Genomic DNA, 25,829 nt, shown 5'->3' with positions numbered 1-25,829 from the left:
TGGAGAGAGATAAAACGTTATAGCCGCAATCCTTTCATCTAGAGAAGATCAATCTACACCCATCCCAAAGCTCCAGTTTGTGCCAAAGCTGTAGATTGCTATCGGTTAGCTCTCACACGCAGATTATGTCACACAGCTGTCACGATAAACACACAAGAGAGACTAAAATGTTGCCGTATGCGTTCAAAAGAATGATTTGCATACGATGTGTTTTTGTTTTTCCTCTCTTACCAAAGGCTGTGTCTCTCCGTTGACTGGAGGTACTTGGAACCGGTCGATTTCTTCCATCATTTTGGCAAAGCGTTACAGAAAACAATACAGCAGTCAAGATAAACGGTGCCTAACTATCCCGGTTGATGATGTTTGGTTGTCGGTATCCTTCGTTTTTCAGCATGATAGCAGCTCGTTTTCCTCCATCCTGACAGAGGTGACTCGACAGCAAAACAGCAGTCCCGCCCCACTTCCGGGTCTATTGAATATTCATGACAAGTCTGACCAATCACAGAGGAGATCATATTGAAATGCGTAGGGAAGTACATTCATGGTCCATTACACATATTTAATAGAAAGAGTTGTAGAAGTATATACGTAATACTGCATTTTCTAGTGGTGTGTCATTGCACATTTGTTTGTCATTTCAGGAAAATATAGCCACCCCTTTTGCCTCCTACAGTATGAACCATTTTTTACAGGATACAACCTGAGTCTATTAAAGTTTAATCGATTTTGGTTTTATCCGTTTAATCGTTAAACGACTCTACAACCAGAGACGGTTTGGAAAAAATATAATATTATAATAATAATATTTTTTCCTTCAATAAAATAGGAGCACTCTAAAAGAACAAAACACTGTTTCCATGTATCAATGTTTTGTGGCTTTCAAAACTTGTAACATGTTCTCATGGGCTGACTCAGAGCCATGTCTTTCTCTATCACTCTGGGCTGACTGAAATAAAATGTCAGTGATGTAAGGTTTATGACAACTTGGAAAAAAACAGACATTAAGCTCGAGAGCCCGACTTGTGACGGCTGGTTGTCTTGGCAACCTATATACAGCAGCAGTCAGCTGCAGAAAAGCGAGTCTTCTGTTGCTAACGTTAATTATTGAAAGGTTTCTTTTTTACTTTGTGTCGTTGTGCTCTATTTTGTCAAGGCTAAATAGCCTAATTGTTGGTCAAGTCATTAAACCGCACTCTTTTCGCAATGCCAGTGCCTAACAACGTCGCAGCATCAATGAGAAAGGTAAATGCCAACTTTGTTTAGCTAGCGTTAAATAACCTAGTTAGCTAGCTAGCTAACTTAGTTAGCAAAGTGATAATGTTTATGTTACGTCACAGTAACTGAATAAAGTAAAAGCAGTACAGTTCACGTTAGTAACTATAGTAAGTATAGTAGTAGTAGTAACGTATTTGCCATTATATTGTGGCAGTTAGCAAAGTGATAATGTTTATGTTACGTCACAGTAACTGAATAAAGTAAAAGCAGTACAGTTCACGTTAGTAACTATAGTAAGTAGGATAGTAGTAGTAACGTATTTGCCATTATATTGTGGCAGCTAACCATTTAGCTGGTTTTCTTTTGTTTTCCCACAGGGCTCAACTGTTCAGAAGGGAACTTTACCTGGTGCGAAGTCAACCAAAGCTGCAAGTAAGAAAAAGGTGGGTGCACTTCCAAATCACAAACCTAGGACAAAATTCCAGAAAATGATGACAGTTCTGAATTTTGGCATTTGGCTGCAGTAGGAAGAACTATGAGAAACGTGCTATTACAACTTGATGCCATTTTTAATTTAACCAAGGCATAAATCTATTTTGTATATAACATTACAGGATGAAGAAGAGGGAGTGGATACGGGTGATGGATGGGACGAGTGGTCTGGGAAAGCACTTATTAAGCCTCCAGATCAACTGGAGCTCACTGAGGCTGTAAGAGTTCTTCATTACTCAAGTTTAAGACAACCACATGGGCTGTGTTGAGGAAATTTGGTTTGGACTTTGTTGCTGTTGCATAATATTTTTTTCCACCACAAATAGTTCATCATCATCTTTTGGTCATTAGTTTTTTTTTTTGTTGCAAACAATACCTTTGCCAAATTAGTCAGGCATGTGTAACCTGTGATGTTATGTGCTCTGTCTTTTTCTTTATGTTTTAATGATATCATTAGGAGCTGAAAGAGGAAACCACAAGGATCCTGACTGCAAACAACCCACATGCCCCCCAAAATATTGTCCGCTACAGCTTTAAGGTAACAACGTTATAGCCAGGCTTATTACTTTACTTTACATTACTCACTATAGATGCATCACTGCAATACTGGAGCCACCTTATATTGAAGATTATTTCATGAGAAGGACAGACATTCTTGCTTCCCTCTTAGCTAGTCACAATTAAAAAATGGCTATTCCCAACCAATATTCCTGTGCGTGTTTGTTTAAAAAATGTGTTTGATACCATGTAAGTGATTCATTAACAGATTTTCTTCTCACCAAACCATAATCAAACAAAACTAACATGTTTCTCCGCTCGCTATTCCTCACATCATTGCTCATTGTGTTTCCCAGGAACGTTCCTACAAGCCTACCAGTGTTGTGGATCAGATGGCTGTTCACTTTGTGTTGGAAGGCAGCCTCCTGCATCAAGACTCTGATGAGGCTCGTAGACTGAGGGCCAAGGAGGGTCTCCCTGAGGGTAGTTAGTGAAACATGCTGCAATAATAATTTGTTTACAGATCACAGTAACACTTTGTGAGATATTCAAGGATTATAAATTATCATCTTCCATAACTGTACACAGTGTTCCATAGTGTATATTTGTAGTGTTGTTTTCTTCTCTGGTGTAATGTATACTTGGTGCCACAAGGTGTCACTTTCAATATGTGTGAATATTTATAAAATTGAAGACATGCTCAGAGTTTACATGTCAAAGAGGGCCGTGTTCATTTTTTTCTACACAGTCAGATTATGATTTAATATTTCTAATGTGTCCAGAGACTGCGGCCATCGACACTGGAACAGAACCTGATGAGGAGAAGCCAGAAACCCCGGTAAAAATATGTTTTGATGAACTAAAATCAGAGCACCGGTTTGTGTTGAACAGTATATGCTCCATTTTAAACAATGCATGGCAGGGTCCTTTTGATCAACAGTTCCTCACATGCTCGATAATGCAAGTGTGTGACTACAACACTTTCCCCTGTTGGTATTCAACAGGCAACACCCATAGAGGATGGAGGGGAGGAAGCTGGAGAAGAGGACAGACCAGACAGTGTTGCATCCAAAACTGACAGGAAGGAGCCAAAAGTTTCTAACCAGTTCAACTTTAGTGAGAGGGCATCCCAGACCCTCAATAACCCACTGAGGGTAGGAAGGAGAATCTCAACAGACATTTTTTACACAATATTTGAGATATCTAACATTTAAAAAGGAAAGTTTAAATATTGGAGGGTATGAAAAACATAATATTGATGTGTGTATAATACAATACTCATAGCCTAGTGCCTCAAGAGTTTCAGTTGAATCCTTTTTATTTTCCTGTAGGAAAGAAGCTGCCAGACTGAACCTCCTCCACGCAGCAACTTCTCTGATACCGCTAATCAGGTACTGGATTCCCAGACTTGTTTAAAACAGATATTTTCACACTGTTGAGCATCAGCGAATATATGTGCTCACATGGGTTGACTATAACTCTATTCTCTTTGCAGTGGGAGATCTATGATGCATATGTGGAGGAGCTGCAGCAGCAAGAAAAAAATAAAGAGAAGCAGAAAGCTGCAGCATCAAAGAACGATAATGACAAAAGCAAAAAGAAAACGGTGCTGATGGAGACTCAGGTAAATTGAGTGCTTACCAACTTTCCTGCCTAAATTCAACACGCATTTACTATTTGCATCTTAGCCCAGTTATATCTGATATTAATGTTACCATGCATACATTACATACAATGCCTTACAATACATTGTTAATCGCCATCAAAACATGGTGTTGTATCTTCATAGTTAACAATATGACTTCCTAGGACTCATGATAAAGCTGTACCATCATACTAATGTTCTCATGTTGGTCTATGATAATTTAATAAGGTAGATAAATTAAGCCAAAATATAACAGTATATAGTAAGTATGATTTTGCAGTCTATTTATCTAAAATGTTGTCATGTTTCTGTTGCAGAATGATGACATCTCCAAAGTGGGAAAGGCATCCAAGATCTTTGAACGAATGGTCAATCAGAATACTTTTGATGACATAGCACAAGGTATGTTCTAGTAAATATGTCAAGTGACACAATAATAAACTACAATCCCATTTGATACTCAAGTTGCTATTCTCGCTTCTCTTCCTCACTTCTCCCTGCCCTCATTGTATGCCCTTTTAGATTTCAAATACTTTGAGGATGCGTCTGATGAGTTCAGGGACCAAGAGGGCACCCTTCTCCCTTTGTGGAAGTTTCAATATGACAAAGCCAAAAGATTGTCTGTCACTGCCCTCTGCTGGTAGGTTTGCTCATGAACTACAGTATGTAGCTGCAACTGCACCACTATCTAGTGTTTTAAAGATGTCCTTGATGGTATACCTCATTTATCAGTGTTTGTATTTCAATGTTTGTATATCCCTTCTGCTGTTACAAGAAGGGCAGATGACTGATTGATGTACTTGTCCTCAACAGGAACAAGAAATATCAGGACCTTTTTGCTGTGGGAATGGGATCATGTAAGGACACAGGATAGAAATGAGGATTTATGAGTGTGCAGTTATGTTAACATTTCTGAGACTGTTGTCATTTTACCTAGTTTTAATCAGAAATTTAATTGTTACCTTTTTAATGAGGCATATTTGGTTTTTGACCTGATTTTTCCTCCCGTCCCCTCTCCTCTATCCCTCTGCCGGCCAGACGACTTCAGTAAGCAAGGGCGTGGCATGCTTGTCTACTACTCATTGAAGAACTCTGCCTTCCCAGAGTTCATCTACCCTACAGATTCTGGCGTCCTATGCCTCGACATCCATGAGCAGCATTCCTACCTGGTGGTGGTAGGCTTCTATGACGGCTGTGTGGCTGTCTACAACTTGAAAGAGGAGGGACTGGAACCTCTGTATAAGAGTACAGCAAAGACTGGCAAGCACACAGACCCCGTCTGGCAGGTGAGAGGAGGGGACAAGGTAAAGGCATTGGGAATTCAGGGTGTGTGTCTAGTTCCAGTCACTCTACCCTTGCACTATTACTTCATTTGTGCGTTTACTTGGAAGTTTTGCCATTTTAAAAACTATCCCAAACAAGTTAGTTGGTAGTGGAAGTGGACTAATTAACTCTATAATACCAAGCATTCAGCAATCCTGAGATATGATACTCTAACCTAACAGAGAATTTTGTGTGCTGGAGAATAAAGGAAATGTCACATACAGTAAATGTATCTTCTTTGTCAAATAATATTTTGATCATGCACATGAACCTTTTTCACTTCTGTTTTCAGTAGATTTATTCATTTATTTTTTTATTCAGGTGCGCTGGCAGAACGATGACATGGACAATAACCACAATTTCTATTCTGTGTCATCTGATGGCCGAGTTGTGTCCTGGACACTCGTCAAGGTTAGCCAAGGAATTTTTTCTATTTACATATATTCTCTCTGTAACTTGTACTATATACTATACTATTATATATGGTAGTGTTAAAGGTAATTTTCTCTCTTTTCATATTATCTCTGTAAAATGCAAATATAATATAACTTTCAAGATGCTAATTACATGTGTTTTGTGTGCTCATAACTGTGTCTGTGTTAGGGTTTGTTTTGCAATTGTGTTCGTTTTTTCTACGTGTGTGTTTATATCTATATTTTGCACATCTACACAGTATATCTATTACTGCATCACAGTGTGTTTCCATGCTTGCAGAATGAGCTGGTCTTTACAGACATTATCAGACTGTCGCTAGATGGTGCTGTCTCTGATGGGCCAGAGGGTGCAGAGCAGCCTGGCATCGGTAAGGTCTCCATTACTCTGCATGCAATCTTGTGCATGCACACAGAATGTATGCAATTACAAAAAAATTTAACTGTTATTACTCATGCAAAGTACTACACTTTAATTATTACCTGATATCAGACCAGATTTGAATCAGTCTGGTATATCAGGCTGTCTGTAACAGTGTGTGTCTAATTTAAGTGCTTGATGCCTCTTATCCACAGCCTGTGGTACATCGTTTGACTTTCATAAACAGATCGACTATCTCTTCCTAGTTGGCACAGAGGAGGGGAAAATACACAAGGTATGTATCTAGAATTCCACTATGTTGGTTTTGGCTGGATGACATAGGTCACTCCTTACATCAAGCATTGTCATTTAGACAGTCAACAAGAACCAAAACAAAGGTTTTGCGAAGTTAGTTGGTTAGGACGACTTTTGAAAATTCATCAGAAAAATCTGCTGTTGTTGTGCAGCAAAGCCTTATACCTAAAATGTGTTTTCTTTCTATATATGTGTGTGTGTGTGTGTGTGTGTGTGTGTGTGTGTGTGTGTGTGTGTGTGTGTGTGTGTGTGTCAGGCTTGACAGCGTTTGTGCATGTCTCCTTAAGCAGAGGCTCTCTCTGTCCACATCAGACAGCTGATTTGTTTTGAGTTTTTGGCTGGCCTTCCACCTTCTCAATGCTTTTCTTCCTCATTTTACCATAGGGTAGGAAGAAAGACACTCATAAAAGTCTCATTTTATTGATTTAATAACACAATATTGTTAAAACAGCTCACTGACTAATGCACACATCATTGGAATTGGCTGATGTTTATTTATAAACCTAGTGCTTGAGGGAAGTCTAACTCACATGATCATAAAGAGAATACGTTTGGTAGTGAGATGGTAGAGTTAAAGTGGCTGCACCTTAAGGTGTAATGTAAGAGCGCACACATCATATAAAAGAGCTTTACCATTGCATTAGGTGACATTTAAAAAGATAAAATAACCATATTTAATGTTGTGCACCATGGTGTATAACAGTATTCAATACAAGACACTCATAAGTGTCAATTCACATCTTGTGTTTTCAGTAAAACTATTTTCGCAGTATCTTCTCACAGCAGACAAGAATTATCCTTGAATTCCTGACATGACAACATCTGAAATGCAATAAAATCCCTGATTATCTTACTCATTGGACTTAATTGTGATCAGACACTTTTGAAGCCTTTTTAGTCTACTTCCTGTGATTCTTGTGGCTTAGATACATGCTACACCTTGGCTGCACTTCTGTGAAATCACCTAACTTACCTAACCCTCCTTGCAGACATATGGGCAGACCAGACACCCAGTATGTGTGTCTGTCACTTCAAGGTTCAGTGGCACAGAAACCCCTGGAGAGGACAGATAAATAATCTTTCACCTAGCTGCAGATCAACAATCAAGCTGTCAGTGCTTGGAAGTGCAACAGCTTTCTCCACGAGCTGTGTAGCTGTTTTTATCCTGGATTGTCCAGTTAATTTATCCCTGCAATTTAATTCTGCTGTTGTTTAGGTGCTTTTGTAAATCCTATTCTGTCAATTGCAAACAAACTGGAAATGTATAGGGCAATTTACTATGAACCACAGAGGATTGGATTACTCTCTTTTGGTTAAAACTGTCAAGTATATTAGACGTCTGGCCTCTCTCCAATCAGCAATGTCACAGCAAGACTCGTCCAGCAGCTGTCAATGGAAAATTGCATGTGCCCAGATACATAAACCATTCTCAAGCAAATAATCTATCCAAGTCTCCTAAGACTTCCTTAGAAAACTTACAACTTACAACTCAAGTCATGTCCTTATCTTTTTTATACTTCATCTGTTTACTAGTCATGAACAGTACTACTCAGCTTGTGAAAATAGTTGGATAATGTATTCTGTGGCACTGGAGGGACCTTTGTCAAGTCAGTGATGTCTTGTTAGGCCTCGTTTTTCTCTGATTTCCAAATTTTACTAACCATACTATATGTCCCGGCCTAGTCGTATTCTACAAACTTAAGAAAAAAAATCTTTGTTTGGTACAGATCCTCGCAAAATGACACCATGATCATTTTAATATATTTTTCAATGAAAATGAGAATAATAATGAAAAAATCAATCCCTCCAATATAGTGAATCATATGCAAATGCAATATCAGTCAAAACAATTGCAATTAGATTTTTTTCCTCATATTGTGCAGCCCTGGTTTATATAACAACTTTGTCCAAAGCAAGACTTTGCCTTTATTCCCTAGTGCTCCAAGACCTACTCAAGCCAGTTCCTGGAGACCTATGATGCCCACAGCATGGCAGTGGATGCTGTAAAGTGGAACCACTTCCACCCAAAGGTTTTCATCTCTTGCAGTTCAGACTGGACCGTCAAGATCTGGGACCATGCCATCAAGTAAGAAAAGCAAAAGAGTGAATACTTGCAGCTACTGTAGATATGACATCACTCTATACACTGTATATTGTATCACAACTATAGGAATGATTCTATGTTGTCTATATTTATCTAGTAGAAGTTTCTACAGTATTAAGTTTTGTTTTCCTTTATTATGAAATGTCATTTTCATTCCTGTGTAGTTATTTAGTTCTACATTATTTTTATTTCATATATCAAAAAGTACATACACCATGTCCATGACAATTAAGTTGTAGTACATTTTGGAAAAATGTTGTGGCATTCAGATAGCCTGGTGCTAGAGCTGAAGATCTTTGCCGTCGGGTTCGGTCGTGTTCGGTCTTAATTTCTATCATTTTACATGGGCTCGGGCCGGGCTCGGGCTTGCGTTCCAGGTTGTGTGGTAAATGAGCGGTCAGGTGATGCGTTTCGATTAGCGCGAAAATTGATGCTGAGGAGATGAAACGGAGGCTGGCCTCTGGAGGACGTATTTTATTTCTTTGTTCCAACTTCCAAGTGGCCTATAGCCTACGTAAGTCATGAATAAATGATGTGAAAAAATGTATAAATGACTCATTCTTGACAAAAGGCAAAAGAGCTGTGTGCATGCGCACATTTGAATAATGTCGGGCTGTAAACGGGTTCGAGCTTTTAAAAAGCTGTCAATCAAAATGTACTTGTCAGGCTCTGGCCGAATTCTGTCAGGCTCGGGCCTTGTCGGGCCTAACTTTTAAGGCCCGATTACAGCTCTACCTGGTGCTATTATTATTGAGTAATAGCACTCGCCCACCATCACAGCAATTAGGGTTCCATCTCTGACACTGTTGGCTTAACTGGGCGTTCCCATCAAACACAGTTGGCAGTGTTGTCTGGTGGGAAGCTGTTGGGGGATCATGTGCTTGTTGCTGCACTAGTGACTCCTACTGGTTGGCTGTGGTGCATTTGAAGAGGAGGGTGATAAATACTCAGTGTAATGAGTGTACAGCATAATGTTGGATGAAAAGAAGGAGCTTTTAGCCCCATATGTGTTGGACTTGAGCCAAGTCATTTGACAAATGGCTGCCTGTAAGGCGACAGTGGGAGTTAAGCGGTGACAAGAACTAAAGTGCATGATGAATTGGTTGTGTCAAATTGGGAGAAAAAGGAGAAGAAATGTAAAATAAATACATAGGAAAAGAATTACTCAATTGGCTATTGTTAATTTAAGTTAATTTCTAATTGTCCATTTCTATGGAATTAGATTCCCGGTAACTGCAGCTTGACTGCAAAGTATAATTTATATTTTAGTTTCAGCATAATGTTATTCAAGTTAAAGTACCTGGCTGGAAGAAGATGGAAGATAAATGTGTCATGTATTGCTCATGGGAATGAAATGCTGTGGTGACAGAATAGCAACTTTTAAACTGTATTTATATTTTTATGGTTAGCAACATTACTAATGTTCAAATGTCTATGTATTCAGTGAAAAGGGACAAGATAATCACAATTCCTTTAATCCTTACATAATATAACAGTATATTAGTCTTTATTACCTTCTTATACTCATTATGGACCCAGCATAATTTCCCTTGCTTATTTGACTAACCCACGGTGCCTCCCACTTCTTGTCAGCACAGGCAGCTTGACTAAATAATGATAGTAATCGTCCTCCCATTGTGAGAGACAGGGTTTTCAAGAATGATCAACATCCCATAGATACAAGACATATTGTTTCCAGGAGAGGGTATGACTGGATCAAACAACTTTTCACAAACTTCGCCACAATGTTCAGAAGTGTGTCAAAGCTTTACGCTGAAAACTGCTATTTCTGTTTGACGGCTGACGCCAATATATCCTGTAAAACTATCACATGACATTAGCCAGTCCTGAATGAGCTGTAGTAATAGAAAAGACTTGCATCAAGTCTCTTATCACACAAAAGGTTAACTTGATAAATTCACCTCAGCCTAGAGATAAACTTGGACATACTTTATGAATCCTATTAGCTTTGACTCTTGGATTAACGGTATGCATTCTGCTGTAACAGCCCTCTTTTGAAAGACTCTGGGCCAGATTTATTAGACTTTTGCACCTAATTTTAATCATATTCTTCACCTACCAGAGTGCATGTTATTTATCAAACAGGCACAGCAGCATGGAAGCACAGTTTGTCTGTCATCTGAGGGTCAACCTGCACAAAATCATAAAGGGAGGCCAGGACAAATAATGGGAAGCGTGTTAAGTGTGGTTGATTGTTCATTCTGGTTCGTTTACTGAAGTTCCTTCAATTTGTGAGGATATGTTTTGCACAGACTCCTGTTTTACGCCACCTCTTTTCCAAATGTGTGAATATTTGTGAGGAAGGATGAATGTTGTGTAAATAACCAGTATGTTGTAGAAATCTCAATGACAGTGGTTGAAGTGTGAATGCACCTCAAAAAAGAAACAGAGCGCATTTGAGTCCCACCTGCACAGCTGCACTGTGGGGGTGGGATGCACTAGGGTAAAGACAGGGTAAAGAACCCATAACTAAGTTTTTATAAGATGCCAAATCGAAAAACTGAGCTTTTAGGGAGACAAAAGTGGATATAGGCAATAAGACGTCATCAGCAGAAAAAATGGGAAACTGTGTGATTCTGAAACTCAGTATGCCTAATGTTAGGTGTGCACAGACATTTGTCATCATATATGTCAGTTTTAGGCTAACTATATTTCTGTAAGTTAAGTTAAAGCATTTTGACAGTAACTTGTGTTATAGTCGTATACAGTATGAATAACTGATAAAGCTATGCAGTATTATGTTTGCAAGTGCCTTAGCCTGCTAACACAGAGCTAGTATTAACCTACTAACAGCTAACTTGTCCTGTCTGGTAGACATAGGGTGCTAAAATAATCATTTGACATGTTTAAATCTAATGTTTTTTTTAGTGCTATCAGTTAAATGCGCTATTAACGGCGTTAACGCAAACCCATTTTAACGGCGTCAATTTTTTTATCGTGGGATTAACTTTCTTTTTGGCCTAGCAAACTTTGTAGTTTTTTTCACATGCTGTTGCAACAACTAGTAACGTTAGAAAAACTACAACACCACACCGGATCTAGCTAGACCGGAAACTAAACAACAGGCAAACGCCGCACACACTTGTTTGGGCTTGCGAGCTGGCCAAAGAGTAGTAGGCTAACGTTACGCTTTGAGTGGATGGCGAGCGCGAGACGCAGAAATGGATGCCAATAAGATTCTGAATGGAAAGTTTACTTTTAAAAAGTTGCCAAATGGTTCCATTGACAAGACCAAAGTGATCTGTGTGTTTTGTCGTTGTGAACTGAGCTATCATCGCAGCACGTCCAGTCTGAAATACCACTTGATGGCCAAGCACACAGCTGATGCGAATTCTCCGCCCCCTCGTCAAAGCCAGGCGACAATGGATGACTTCAGACCATAGACTGTATATTAATATTAACAGTCTATGCTTCAGACAGAAGCATATGGATACCACAACTAAGAACAAACTTAAAAAAAAAACATTTGCACAAAGCAAGCCGATCCACTTTTTCATGTTGATAAGAGCATTAAAATGAGAAAAAATAATGGGCCAAAAAGAAATCAAGGATTTAGAATAGATAAAAATGTGCGATTAATTGTGATTAATTGGGAGTTAACTATGACATTGATGTGATTAATCGCGATTAAATATTTTAATCGTTTGACAGCACTAGTTTTTTTGCTAGCTACAGGCATTTTGTCCCTTATTGTGGCTCGATTGTTTTCCCCTGCGGTGGGCTTGGTTTTCAGAGTGGAGCTATAATGAAATAGTTCCAAAACACATAAATGAATGTCATAGATGAACACAATGTGATAAAGAGGGGCTATAGAGTTGAGGCTGTGTGTGGCCGTATTTGATATTCCTGAGCTGCTGAAGCACTATTTTAAAAGCGTTCTTGATAACCCATTTTGACATTGCTACATTTTGATTTATTTTTCTGGGCTTGCTGATGGTAGACATATTCTACCACTGAATAGGGTCTTTGAGCTCTGCTTCACTTGCAGACTGTGCCTTGAAGGCCATCTCAGATGTTGGATGTGTATTTAGTTTCTGCCTCAGTAAATCAAACACCAATTACCTACAGACTGTGAGTGCAAATTGCTTTCGTGTATGTAAGTCTGTCCTTCTGTCCTACCAAATTTGCAATCTATTGAAATTGAAAAGTTTTGCTTTCTCTGTCTCTATTGTTTACACACACAGTCCCTCCTTAATATTTGAAGAAAACTTGCATGTGCCTGGATTCTTAGAAATATTGCATTGTTTCATCTTACTTCCAGTGGTGTCTCACATGTTAATAATATGAGGAAACAGTGTGCAATACCTTTCTGTTTTATCTTCACCCGTTGTCTGGACAGATTGTAACTGATTACCATGGAAGGCAGTCTAATGATGGTTTTCCACCCCTGGAAACTTGTTGGAAGAAATTACAGATGTATCACTGCCTTGACCATATAAAATAAAGTGTACCATTTGAGCAAATACGTCTGATGACCTTTCTCTGACACATAATATTTTGTGCAATATAATGAAAAGATTTCCTGTCTGACCGAGGATGTCTGTGTGTTTTTACAGCACTCCAATGTTCACCTTTGATCTGAATGCAGCTGTTGGTGATGTTGCCTGGTCTCCATACTCCTCCACTGTATTCGCTGCTGTCACTACAGATGGAACAGTAAGTAACAGTCAGTCTTAATTTAAATTTTGCAGCCCACAGCTTGACTTTAGCGAGAAGTTTAGCAGTTTATAACTTTTTTTTACCTGCCTTCAGAACACTCAAGCCATAGTGCATGATTTATGCTTAGATTTATTAAGAATCTCACATAATTGAAAAAAGCAGATTTGTATGTCTACATGCAATATAGAATGACTGTATCATACATGTTGTTTTTCCTTTAGCTGGGATTAGAAGAAGGGACACATTACTAATGATTTGTATCAATATATTAATACATATAATAACATATGAAAATATACAATCATTTCATGGCACCATGTGATATAGGCTGACTGTACAACACGTCTCAGACCTATATGAGGGCCTATAAGATGCTTTGTCTGAAGGCTATGATTATATCACCCCCATACATCAGGGGTACGTTTCAGAAAGCAGGTTTAGTGAAAACTCTTGAGTTTGTTAACCCTGAGATGAGGGGAAACTCTGGGTTTTCCGTTTCAGAAGGGGAGGTTATTTAAACCTGAGAGAGAGGGGTAACTCCAGCCCGTTTCAGAAAGAGAGGTAACCTAACCTCAGAGTCAGTTACTATGGTAACTGAATCTGTGACCCTAACCTGGTTGGGAGTAGGTTTTCTTCAATAAACCTCGAGTTTCTCTCAGTCTCCTCCCTCTGACACAGCGCGCTTTCATTTCCTCATTCATTCATTCAGTCTGTATCAGGCACATTTTAGCGCAGTTTGTTATCTGCATGAATAAAAAAACAGTGTTGTTTTATTAACCATGTTAGGCAGACTATACGTTTTTTTTCTCAAAACATGGCATTTCCTTGTGTCGACGATCCCATTGATGAAGAAGCTGTTTTACTTTGCAGGGAGTTAAACATACGTCGGGAGATGATATTGAGGCCCCGACTATAGATGCATTTTCATTTCCAGATAACTACCTATTTGAGCGGTATCGTTTTTCTTCCCAGTCTATCAGTTATGTAGCCTATGTAACCTTATCCGTCCTCATATCACTAACCATCGTGGACATGCTCTTACATCACAGCAGATTATTTGTGTCACATTACGTTCTTTTGCAAATGGCAGTTTTCTTTATAACATTGGTGATGCAGAGCATATTAGTAAAGCCACTGTATAGCAAAGTGCCGTCAGAAGAGTGTGACTCGCTCTGAAACGTTTTATAAACGTTTTTGTAGTGTTCCCTGGACACAAACCAGTAAGAGCCATTCGAAAGGAGTTCCACAGTATTGCAGGTGAATGATGTAAACCCTTTGAAATAAAATATTATGAATTATAATTCTGTTAATGATGGTGCTGCAGCCTCAGAATGGGATTAGTAGGCCTAGGACTTTTTCGCCCGCAGGATTGCACTAAATGAAATATATTATAAGTTCAATATCATTTCACCAGTAATATTAATTATACTTATGATTAAATATGATATTAATACACTATATTGGAACTTACGCATTTACTCTAGCAGCAATTTTCTCCCACGCAAATTCTCTCTCTTTTGCAGCAGCCGCTGCGTTGCTTTTTTAACGAAATATATGTTCAAACTCGCTGTATGTGCGCAGGAGTATTTCCGCCGACCAGTTTGTTTGTGGTTGTTACGATGGTGAATCGTAGTATCATGGTTCCATTCATGCTGCCTTTTTATTGTGGTGGTGCACACGCTTAACTCTGAGTGAACCTACTCCGAGTTGATTGAACCATCTCAAATCAGCTGTTCTGGAACCGAAAACTCAGAGTTTCCCATCTCAGGGTAAATCAACTCAGAGATCAGGGTTAGACTCAGAGTTTGTTAGACCTCCTTCCTGAAACGGGCCCCTGCTGTGTACCTAAGATAACATGAGTGTCACACTTACCTGACAGAACATGTGAAATCACAAACAGCTGCACCATCTACCATTATCCTTATAATATAGTTATAGACTCAGATGACTAAAACCATACTGTATTCATAAAGCTAAGCCTCAGATTAATGCAGAATAGCCTCAGGCAAATTAGTTTGTTCAAACATGGTTTCTTGGTTATTGATTCCAGCCAAAAGTAATTTCAGTGGATGCCGTGTTGCTTATGTGCACATATTTTCTTAGTATGGCTGCAATCTGTCCCCATCTGTTGTCTTCGCACAATTTGCACCATGCCATAAAAGTCCAGAGTGTTGTGTGTCTGACACATTTACTGTCCAGTGTGCCAAGTGAAGTCGAGTGAAAGTGACAAAAAGGAAATGAGAGCTGAGCACTTTGAGAGACACCTTATGTGATAGTGTGTGTATGTGTGGCCCGTCCTCTCCAATGCCAGAATTCAGTCTCCATAGACACAATGCATACTGTAGTAGATCCATGATTATGCAAATTATTTCACAGCCAAACATTTGTCTTGACATGGAAGAGATGAAATGTCAGATAAATAACAGGCAATGCATACAGCTGATCTTTAACCCAGACTAAAACAAGCAGTTTGTTTGATTGTAAACATCCTCTACAGAAAAAAAAAATCTAATTGACTTTTCTAGAAAGCATATAAAATCCACAGACTGTATAAAATAGATTAAATTTCAGTCCTGTATTGTAATTTATTCTCTGAAACTGGATCAAAAGCCATTTTCAACAGCTATTAAAAAACTCATTAAAAGCTCATCAGTTGGCATACATTTTACAAGCACAATATCCTATCTAAGCAGCAGGAAGGACAAGAATATTAAATTGGAGTCGATCAAGGTCAGTATGCCAGGTCCATTTTTCAGTGTACTAAATTCCAAACTGAACTATCATTTCAGTCTGATTTTAAGGATGCACTTGGACGAAAATAGCTTAGACTTTGTTGACGTGAGTTAGTGATTATATATAGGTATATTAGTATTCACTGTGATGCCAAATTTTGAGATGAGTATAAATGTAATCTGTAAACTGACAGATGTGTAGAATTAACTGGATCCACTAAATAACGGTTGTACATTCAGTCCAAGGCAAGGCTGAACTTGACATTTGGTCGCTGTCACATTTTGAAGAATGGCAGAATATTGTCAGAATTCCCACATTCACTGATGCGGTCGCAGAGCATGAGGTTAATCTTCATAATCTTCCCCAGGATAGCAGTTTCTTTGCAGTACATTTGCTGTTTTCTGTGACAAGTTTCTGGTAGAGCTTGAGTGACTCAGCATGAGCTGTGCGCCCCTTGACGTTTCTATTGATGAAAACCTGGCCTGCTGCTGCTACACTGCAAAATGTCACAGACACAATGGTGTACGTGTGTGTGTGTGTGTGTGTGTGTGTGTGTGTGTGTGTGTGTGTGTGTGTGTGTTTGTGTGTGTGCATACGTGCATTTGTACATGTGTTCATTAGGATAATGACTTGCCTGGCAAGTTGAGGTGTAAGAATGACACTGAGTTGTGCAGTGCAAACAAATATCTCTCGTTCTCTCTGTCCTCGCCTCTCCATCTGAGCTGACTGTTGAGGAAATAAAGTGTCAGGATGAAATAATGAGAGGTCCATGCTTACTCTCCAGTGATTAGTCTCCAAATCCATATTTGTGCTCTGTGCTGCTCCTCCTTAACCTTCTGCATATGGACTGCCTCATATATCAGTTAGTATACGTGCATCAGCACATGCTAGGTTTTCAGATCTGATACTTTAACATCAACCTAAAGCAATAAAAAAGCCTAAATAATTGAACTATTTTGATATACTACAATCAATTAAAATACAATATCTAATACAATATAAGTTTCATAAATTATTGGCAATCATTTCAGCACAGTAAAATGTATCTCTGCTCTAGGTTCTTGTGTGAATTCCAAGCTTAGTCAGTGTGTACTGCAATCAGTCATGACTAACTTACTACATTAGTGCTCATATATTGAAAGCAAAAACACTCAAGGCTGTAGTGATGAAGGTTACAGAAAGTCATACCCTGGTAGCATATGAGAATTGGTTGCAAGTGATGACTGCGATGCTTTGTGTGGTGCTGTTACACATAGCCGGCATGAACCCCAGCAGCCCGGGCACAGTCATCTTTCTGGTAAAAGGAGTGGGCTGTGCTTTGCAGTGGGATCATTTGTCGCCGACAGATTGTCTAAATGCACTAAATGCTAAAAGAAGGATATCTGAGATCTGGTTCCTTCTGGATAACGATGCCTAGGATTTTGTATTGGGGCTGCCAGCACAGACAACACACACATACGTACACTCATACGAACAGAAGTGCACACTCATTGTATTACAGGGAACACCCTTCATTGCACCAGATGGTCAGGCTGCATCCCTTCAGAGGCTTCTGCTCCACCAGTCTCACAATAACAACACAAACACATGATATGAAAAGGCAGTCTGCAGCAACAGATTTAGCCTTTACTTACTTACTCTGGAGGCAAAATCTTCAGACATACATCCTCCAGCCTAAATATGGTGGTCAGTGAGATGGTTCAGTTTTTATAGGGTTTCTATTTAAACCTTCAGTCAGTGTTAGTGGTAATGCCAACCTCCTGAAATGTCAGTTCAGATGGTCAGAATTGTAAAAAAAAAAAAAAAAAAATCATCATGAACGACAAATTCATTCTTTTGATTACTTATCTTTTTCAGGTTCATGTCTTTGACCTCAACATCAACAAATATGAGGCCATCTGCCAGCAGCCAGTGGTGGCCAAAAAGAAGACCAAGCTGACTCACATTGAGTTTAATCCCATCTATCCTATCCTCATAGTGGGCGATGACCGAGGCTATGTCAGCAGCTTCAAACTCTCCCCTAACCTCCGCAAGAAACCCAAGGTAAGAATTATCGAGTTGCCAGAGACACAGCTAATTTACTCCATTTTAAGCCTACCTATAAGTGGTAAGGAAATAAACCTGTCTTTTCAAATGCGGCTGCTTTACCATTTCATGTTTCTTCGCTTGCTGCTTTGTCTTTATAATGAGGCTCTACTGGCACATACGAATGGAGCTTGTCCACATTGCAAATTAGGGATTAAATCTTCTGCCACTTTCAGCAGCACTATGGTTCAGCATTGTTACCATTGCACTTGAATGTGTTCTTTAACCTTATATACCATCTTATCTGTAAATGATCTAAATGCATGTCTGCTCTTTTGCATTATTTATAACACATCAATGAAAGCAGATCAGATGATTCATTCTTCGAAGAGTCCTGACCTTGAGCTAATTTCACCAAATAACAATGGAATGAAGGCCACAGTGTTCCTCAGCAGTTCATTATCAGCAACACTAAGCTCCTGATTTTCTCGTCCTATGCTGATTTAGGCCGGTTAACAATTAGCCAGCAGAGTAGCCGAGTGTTCTTTGTAATTGAATAAGCCCAGTGGTTTAAAAGGCCAATCACATAACTGTGACCAGGTACAAGGGTACCCATGGTAACCGCATGGATATTTTTCACAAGTCATCCCGTTTTCTGTATCCCTATATTCCCTGGCATTCATACTGTCCAACTGGCAATAACTGCCAAGACATAATGGGGAAAATAATCTTGAAGAAAAGAAAGTTAAGTTCTAGTTATATAGTAAAACAAAATTTTGCTTTAGTCCATTCACAATTGATGGTTAACTCCTATTTATATAATGTTAGCTTTTATTCATATATAAATCTTATATACATTTATATATTTTAGTACTTAACGTTTACTTATATTTTCAGCTTATTGTATTTAATATTATTATCTTATGTTGTTATTTTATAGTATATGTTATTCTAGATAAACTAACATTTATTTTATTATTATTATTAGATTTATTTATATTTATTTAAATTGTTCCAGTACTATCGTACATGTTTTTTATCACTTTTAGTCACGAAGTAATCTCTTTGTGCTACACAATGACAATAAAGTGCTTGAAACTTTACAATTGATGAGTTACTGAAGGCTCTGTTGCCGCTCATGACAATGGTTAATGAGCTGTGGAGTAATCAAAGCTGTCGTACTAAACACAGGAGGAAACCTAATAGCACACTGAGTCACAACACTTTAATCAGGGCCCATTTACAGTTAGCTCTGCAGCCTCTCCAGTTTCCCTTTGTGTTGATCATGCATAATACATGGCATTGCGGGGCCTGGGTGCAACACACATAAACGGTTCTCATTCAACCACTCACATAAACACAGTTTATATGGGTACAGCATAAATACACATACACACACATCCAGTGGTACCTCATTAGCGACCTCAGTCTGTAGCCCTAAAGCGTACAATTGGTAAATAATTGCACAGTTCAGCACCACTGACAGCGCTCAGAGCATTTTGGAACGCAGTGTGGCAAATAAGCATCAGGCACAAACACCCACAGCAAATATTATCAGTTATATGTTTTATAGCAGCCCACTAAAACTTACACAATGGGCATGGTGGCCCATTAATATACCCAAAACATTGGCACGGTGGCCTGGTAATCCAAACTGTAACAATACAAGTGTGGTGTACTTGTTGTACCTATTTGAAGGGCATTTGGAAAGGCTGACTTACTCCCCTCAAATAGTTTTTAATTAATTGTTTTGAGCTTCCAAAATTCAATTCAATTCAATTCAATTTTATTTATAGTATCAAATCATAACAAGAGTTATCTTGAGACACTTTACAGGTCTAGACCACACTCTATAATTTATAAAGTCCCAACAATTCTAGTAATTCCAGTAATTCCCCCAAGAGCAAGCATAGTGCGACAGTGGCGAGGAAAAATTCCCTTTTTGGAAGAAACCTCGGCAGACCCAGGCTCTTGGTAGGCGGTGTCTGACGGTGCCGGTTGGGGAAATGATGAACAGTGGCAATAATAGTCACAATAAAGATAATGTAACAGTGACTAAAAAATGGTAGTCGTAGTAGTTCATGTCATAGCAGGGCACTGCAGGGCGTTACAGTATGTAGCGTGGCACAGCAGAGCATAGCTGGACGTAGCAGGATGCAATGAGAGGCCAAATGTTAGAACTCTAAGACTAAACTATAAGTATCAGAAATCTACTACAGGATGTACCTTGCCAAAGTATGTTTTAAAATGTTCTAAAATGCTCTCCGTTGTGCTGAACTGAGTAGTTATTTCCCAGTTGTAAGCCTGAGGGCTACAGTTACAAATGAGGTAGTGTCAGGTGTGCCTGCTGTTATGCTATACACACAGAATTGTATAGGCCTGCGTTTTTGTGGTGTAATTGTGGAGGGTTTGTGCTGTTGAGAAAAAAGAGTCTACTGTCATAGATAACGTTTGTGCAGCCTTTACTTTCTAGTTGATTGTGGTCAGACAATTCAAATTGTAATGTATATTACAATAAGTACCTGAAAGTGCAAATAATAGTGTTCTTTAGACACACACTCCAAATGCTCATCATCTTTAGATGACCAGTAGCATCAAATGACCCCTGTCTGTGTTCAGCACAACACTGTTCTGTTCGACTGTGTGGAGAATGGATGTGTTCATCTCATCTGTTCTTTTTTTAGTGGCCTCATTTTTTGTTGCCCACATATCACAAAAGGCAGTTACAATATAAAAGCAGTATTATGCTTTAACATTTACATTTGTATTAATGTTGAGTGCTAGAAAATAAGCAGAAAATATTCTGGGCCTTACAACACAGGTGGGGCTTCCTATCTGTATGTGTTGCTTTTATGCAGACAGAACAAGTCTGGTATTTTACCGCTGCGGTAAGCAAAACAGCAAGGAATTTACAAAATAAATCAGAACACAGGTTGACATGTTCAGAGATGATGCATTTTTTTGATTTTGATTTGAAGTTTTATTAATTTGAGGTGCTGGTGTGTGTCCGGTCAGCCTTTCTCTCCACTGTGGAGGAAGCTTTATTGAGCCATTCATCATGGCAGAGATATTATGTTGCTTCAAGATTTGATGCTCATTCGTTTAGGGAGCGCAGCTGTCTGTCTGGATCAGCCTCCCCGCTGTATCCATTTCAAACTTCAAAACAGCTACACCAAAATATACATTTTCCAAGCTTCAAAGGAGGAGATAGCAGGTCACCCCTCATTTGTTTAACTGTGTTGAGGAGTCAGTCACACTTCAGTATGTCACTATGTCCCACTTCCATACTTATACTGTGCAATAAAAAAATACATTATTTACTAATGTTTATTAGTTAGTTAGTCTATATCCTCGACATTTCACTTACGGGATTGCCCTGGTGCCGCAGGAAATTCCGCCGGATGCATGTCTTTTTGCCGATGTCCGTTACCTTTCGCTTTCTCTGTGTTGGAATTTTAAAGTGCCCATATTATGAAAAAATCACTTTTTCTGGGATTTGGGGTGTTATTTTGTGTCTCTGTTGCTTCCACACACATACAAACTTTGAAAAAAATCCATCCATGCTGTTTAGAGTGAGATACGGTTTCTGAATGTGTCCTGTCTTCAGTCTCTGGGTGAGCTGTTTTAAATCGGCACGGCTTGTGACGTCACAAGCCGAAACGAGCAGGCTAACCGCAACCAACTTATAGCTAACGCTAATGCTAACGCTAGCATGCTACCTCGTTCTCAATAGCAAAGCACTGCTACAACACACACAAATTCACCATAATCTACAAAAGAACTACTTACATGTGCGCCCTCATTTAGAAGTCTCCCAGCTAATCCTGCCTTGTAACTGACCGAAGTTGTAGAAACAGCCTTTCTTTTATTGTCTCACTCTAGGTCTCACTCTGTAGCTAAAACAGAGACCAGCTGAAAAGAGGATCTGCAGCAGTGAGAGAGAGCGGTGCAGTACAACAAAAATATGGTGTTTTTTGAAAATTAAACCATGTAAACCTATTCTGGTACAACCTTGAAATACAATTATGAACCTGAAAATGAGCAGAATATGGCTGCTTTAAACTCTGGTGGATTTATGAGGGCTATGGTTAACTGCTACTCAGATCTCTGCATGGTAAATTAAGACAGCTAGCTAGACTATCTGTCCAATCTGAGTTTTCTCTCGCACGACTAAAACAACTTTTGAACGTACATGTTCGACCAAAACAAGTTCCTTCCCGAGGGTATTTTGCAGCAGCTCCGTGTGGAGCTTAGCGCCGCCCATGACGACTGTGATTGGTTTAAAGAAATGCCAATAAACCAGAACACATTTTTCTCCCATCCTGGAATGCTATGTGGACTAGCCAGACCCTCCTCCGCAGCGCTGTGGAGGAGGGTCTGGTAAAGCGAGACTAATAGTTTGTATACAATAATTGAATTGGCTTTAATAGTAAAAGGTGCACAGACAAACACCAAATTAAAGCTAAAAAAAATATTTTGTTGTCTAAACCATAGCACCAACCACCATCCCGTTTTTGTGCTGTGTATTTCTGTTGTTTATTGCATTATGGGACACTTAGGGCGTTTTCACACCTGAAAGTCCGAACCAAGGTCCGGACCAAGGTTCATGTTTTTGTTACATTGTAACATTTGATCCTCTAAGTTTTGGTTTCACACTGCAGTTATGCAAGCGCACTAAAGATCTATACGTGACAAAACTACGTCCTGCCGTCATCACATACGTGAGCTGCGTCTCCAGATACTGATAATTGATTGGTTTGTAGACAGGCTTCCCCGTCCTCTCTTATCCTTTCTCTGTGTCGGAGTTTTTTCAGCTGACTGCTGCTCTCCCCTACTGCCGCGGCTCTTTTTGTTTTGTTGGGAATTTATTCAGAGACAAACGGAAACCTACACTGTACATTTACTACCACTTAACAAATAAACTGCTGATGTATTCTCTGCTCTGATAGCCGACAGCTGTCTGCTCTGAGCGCATTCACCGTCACTCTCACTCTCTCATGTAGCCTACACACTAAGCACCAAGCTATTCCTTAAAGGAGCTATTCCCCGGTCTTGTAACACAAGGAGAGCCTGCCAGAGCTTCTTGTATTTGGTCCGAAAGTCCGAACCATCCAAAAAATGCTTTCACACTGTAAACGAACCGGACCATTCAGTTTGGTCCGGACCGAGACCACCTCTTTTGGTCGGACCAAAATTTGGTCTTTTGATCTGGACCGTGGTCAGGGGGAGGTTTCGCACCTCTAATTTTGGTTCGGATCAAACTGAAAGGTCCGAAAGTCCGGACCAAATGAGGTATGTGTGAAAACGCCCTTAAAAATGTAATATATTTTAGTATGCATACCGGTATTTTTATCCCTCATGTTGTCATTCTTCCAGTGTGAACATAGTACACACAATAAATGATTAGAATAGACATAGCATTTCATAGCAGACATTATGGGATGTCATTTAGTTTTAGTTTATTTGTTTCACAGATTATAAAAAACTAATTACATTGAAGAAATACAAAAATACATGTGAGGGTGTGGTAGAAACCTGTAACGGCTTATATAAAAACCACAACTAAAGGACATACACAAATGTAGACGTACAAAATCAAAAATACATTTTAAGTGTTAGTGTGCAAAAAATTCATAAAAAGTTTAATAAAGAGAAATACATCAGATGGAAATAACAACAGAAATAATTGCCATATTACCAGTTTCTAAGAGTTATCTTTTTTCCAAAATCACACAGTTTAGACAGCAGGGCATTTCTAAGTCTATTTTTATACACAGAAAATGACAGAGGAATCCATATAATGTACATTTTCATTTCACAAAATAACTGCATGAAACTTGATAGAGAACTGACCGCAGGATGTTTTGTAAAAAGAAATATGAAGTTTCTCTCTCGTTGGGTAATTATGGAAATGTGAATTGTTAGCAAAATAATATCTAAAACTATAAAGGTAAATCTGTTTTTTTATATTTCATTTTAAACACAAATATACAGGTTTGAAGAATGCTGATATCGAAAATAATCAATAACTGCAACTTTAAAGAGAGTGGTGCACTTTGGAGCAACAGCTTTGGAGAAGGTTGCTAATCTAATTAACTTTTTCTGTAGCAACAATATTTTGGACAGATACGGAGGAAACACACTTGCCAACACAATATTACAGTATGTTAAATAAGGATAAATTAAGCTATAATATAATGTTAAGAAACATTGATTGTGTACAAACCCTTCTTTTTCTCAGGATCCCAAGAGATTTATTGACCTGTTTGCAGACAAAACCAACCTGTTCTCTCCAAGAGAGTTTATCGTCAATCAGAATACCTAGAAAGCAAGTTGATGTTATTGTAGGAAAAGCACAGGTGATTCTAACAACACTAATGCTAGCTGCATTCCATTCAGAAGTTGTAGTTCCACGGTCCTGGTATTGTGCATGCTGGCTCACAAGCATGACTTACTGGGACACTTGAATGTAACGAGCCCTCATTAATGTTATTGGTTACACCTGTGCTTTTCTTGCTCTAACAAAGTCACAATCTGCTGTGCAAAAAATGTTTTAGGACCCAGAAAGCACCTTGATGCATCCTTCCAGCAGTCTGTATTATAAATTGTGCTGCTTCCTTTTTTATTTATTGTTTGTTGGATGTCCTGGTAAGAGCAGGACAGTCAAATATATTCAGTAGTAGCGTTTTGCAGAGTTTATACAAAACACACAAGATTTAATACGAATCGCCTCTGTGTTCATGAAAGTAGTAAATGTCCATCATATTTGTACAGTATATCCAGTAAGTTGTAATATCATTATATAAATGTCAATTATTGTCCAATTAATAGTCCAATTCAGTTTAGAAAAATCCTGTAACAATAGTAAATGAGCCTTGATAATGATAGGCCCGTTAAATATGCTTTAACAGAGTTAAAATGATCTCCTGCAGCAGAACAAGAGAAATATTGAGCCATATTATATAACTCTTCTCTACACGCAGGAGTATTTAATGTGCCAATAATAATAACACACCAGAAACTGAAAGATCTCTTTGAGTTTACCCTTTGCAATGGTGCCCTTTAGGCATTATCACCATCTCTTCAAAGAACATTTCACAGTATGGCGGAAAGAAATTATTATAAAATGAAGTAATATAACCACTCTGCTGCTATTGACCTTACATCTATTTCAATTTCTGTCTGATTGGGTTGTGTTCTTCTCTGTTACTGCCTGCTGGGGTTGTGGCTCCTTAAGTGCTTGGTAAGCATAATATAATTTCTGATTTTTCTGTGTGTGTGTGTGTGTGTGTGTGTGTGTGCGTGTGTGTGTGTGTGCGCACGTGCGTGTGTGCGTGTGTGTGTGTGTGTGTGTGTGTGTGTGTGTGTGTGTGTGTGTGTGTGTGTGTGTGTGTAGTGCAAGAAAGGTCAGGAGCAGCCTAAGGGTCCAGAAGTGGAAATAGCCAAGATGGAGAAGCTCCTAAGTCTGCTAAGGGAACCAGAACAAAGCACAGTTTAACACAGCCACCGTGTCTCCCCAACACGACAACATGGTACAATCTTTTATTCTCTTTAATGAAAGAATAAAAAACGTATTCTGCTCAGTGTTTGCAACAATAAACAGCATCAACATAACAAGAAAGCTATTTGTATATGTTTATTAAAAATGTTTTCGGGGGCGACCTCTTGCTCACCCAGTGGGAGCGTGCGCACCGTGTGGGCTGAGGCCTTTGCAGCGGCCCGGGTTCGAGTCCGACCTGCAGCCCTTTGCTGCGTGTCGTCCCCATCTCTCTATCCACTGTCACTCTGAAGTGAAGGGAAAAAAGCCCCAAAAAATAATGTTTAAAAAAAAAAAAAAAGTTTTTCGTCTGATCTCTCTTAAACGTACAATATGTAATTTTCTCTCTCCCAATCAAAACCATGGATGTGAACACGGACTTTTGATGTTTTCGAAGTTGCGTGGGATCATGGGAGTTGTTGTTAACCACCATTGCCGACTAAAATGTATCTGTTCACAGACGAGTTAAT

General features: G+C 39.0%; 2 protein-coding genes and 1 long non-coding RNA gene across 6 annotated transcripts in view; 1 reads left to right on the top strand and 2 right to left on the bottom strand.

The window, feature by feature from the left end:
* Positions 1 to 479, bottom strand: part of fam219aa (family with sequence similarity 219 member Aa) — an 11,500-nt gene extending 11,021 nt beyond the window's left edge. For 2 of the 3 annotated variants that reach the window (XM_031277193.2, XM_031277211.2), the window contains exon 1: positions 232 to 479. In XM_031277193.2, the coding sequence (XP_031133053.2) occupies positions 232 to 291 (60 nt within the window). In that variant the 5' untranslated portion in view covers positions 292 to 479. The remainder of the gene's footprint in view (positions 1 to 231) is intronic. The other variant, XM_031277201.2, reaches the window with a different exon arrangement.
* The window catches only part of LOC116034569, a 19,596-nt gene extending 11,021 nt beyond the window's left edge, over positions 1 to 8,575 (bottom strand). The window contains exons 1-2 of the long non-coding RNA XR_004101139.2: positions 8,563 to 8,575; positions 7,231 to 7,232 (exon numbers count right to left, since the gene is read on the bottom strand). This is a non-coding gene — a long non-coding RNA (uncharacterized LOC116034569). The remainder of the gene's footprint in view (positions 1 to 7,230; positions 7,233 to 8,562) is intronic.
* On the top strand, positions 1,007 to 25,829 carry dnai1.2 (dynein, axonemal, intermediate chain 1, paralog 2). Of its 2 annotated transcripts, none has more exons than XM_031277079.2 (21): positions 1,007 to 1,242; positions 1,593 to 1,658; positions 1,830 to 1,925; positions 2,165 to 2,245; positions 2,562 to 2,691; positions 2,988 to 3,043; positions 3,210 to 3,359; positions 3,537 to 3,596; positions 3,701 to 3,829; positions 4,168 to 4,252; positions 4,373 to 4,490; positions 4,664 to 4,707; positions 4,889 to 5,136; positions 5,495 to 5,584; positions 5,888 to 5,975; positions 6,181 to 6,260; positions 8,218 to 8,366; positions 12,962 to 13,061; positions 17,655 to 17,840; positions 25,219 to 25,469; positions 25,662 to 25,829. In XM_031277079.2, exons 1-20 carry the CDS (start codon positions 1,204 to 1,206, stop codon positions 25,318 to 25,320), a joined length of 2,097 nt encoding a protein of 698 aa, XP_031132939.1. In that variant the 5' UTR covers positions 1,007 to 1,203; the 3' UTR covers positions 25,321 to 25,469; positions 25,662 to 25,829. The 2 variants fall into 2 exon arrangements, with proteins under 2 accessions (XP_031132939.1, XP_031132947.1); XM_031277087.2 differs by having other exon boundaries at positions 1,009 to 1,242; positions 2,562 to 2,688.

Source organism: Sander lucioperca, chromosome 6, assembly GCF_008315115.2.
Source record: "Sander lucioperca isolate FBNREF2018 chromosome 6, SLUC_FBN_1.2, whole genome shotgun sequence".
Classification (NCBI taxonomy): Eukaryota; Metazoa; Chordata; class Actinopteri; order Perciformes; family Percidae; genus Sander; species Sander lucioperca.
Note: the sequence above shows the minus strand (reverse complement) of the source record. Positions and strands in the feature narration are given on the sequence as shown.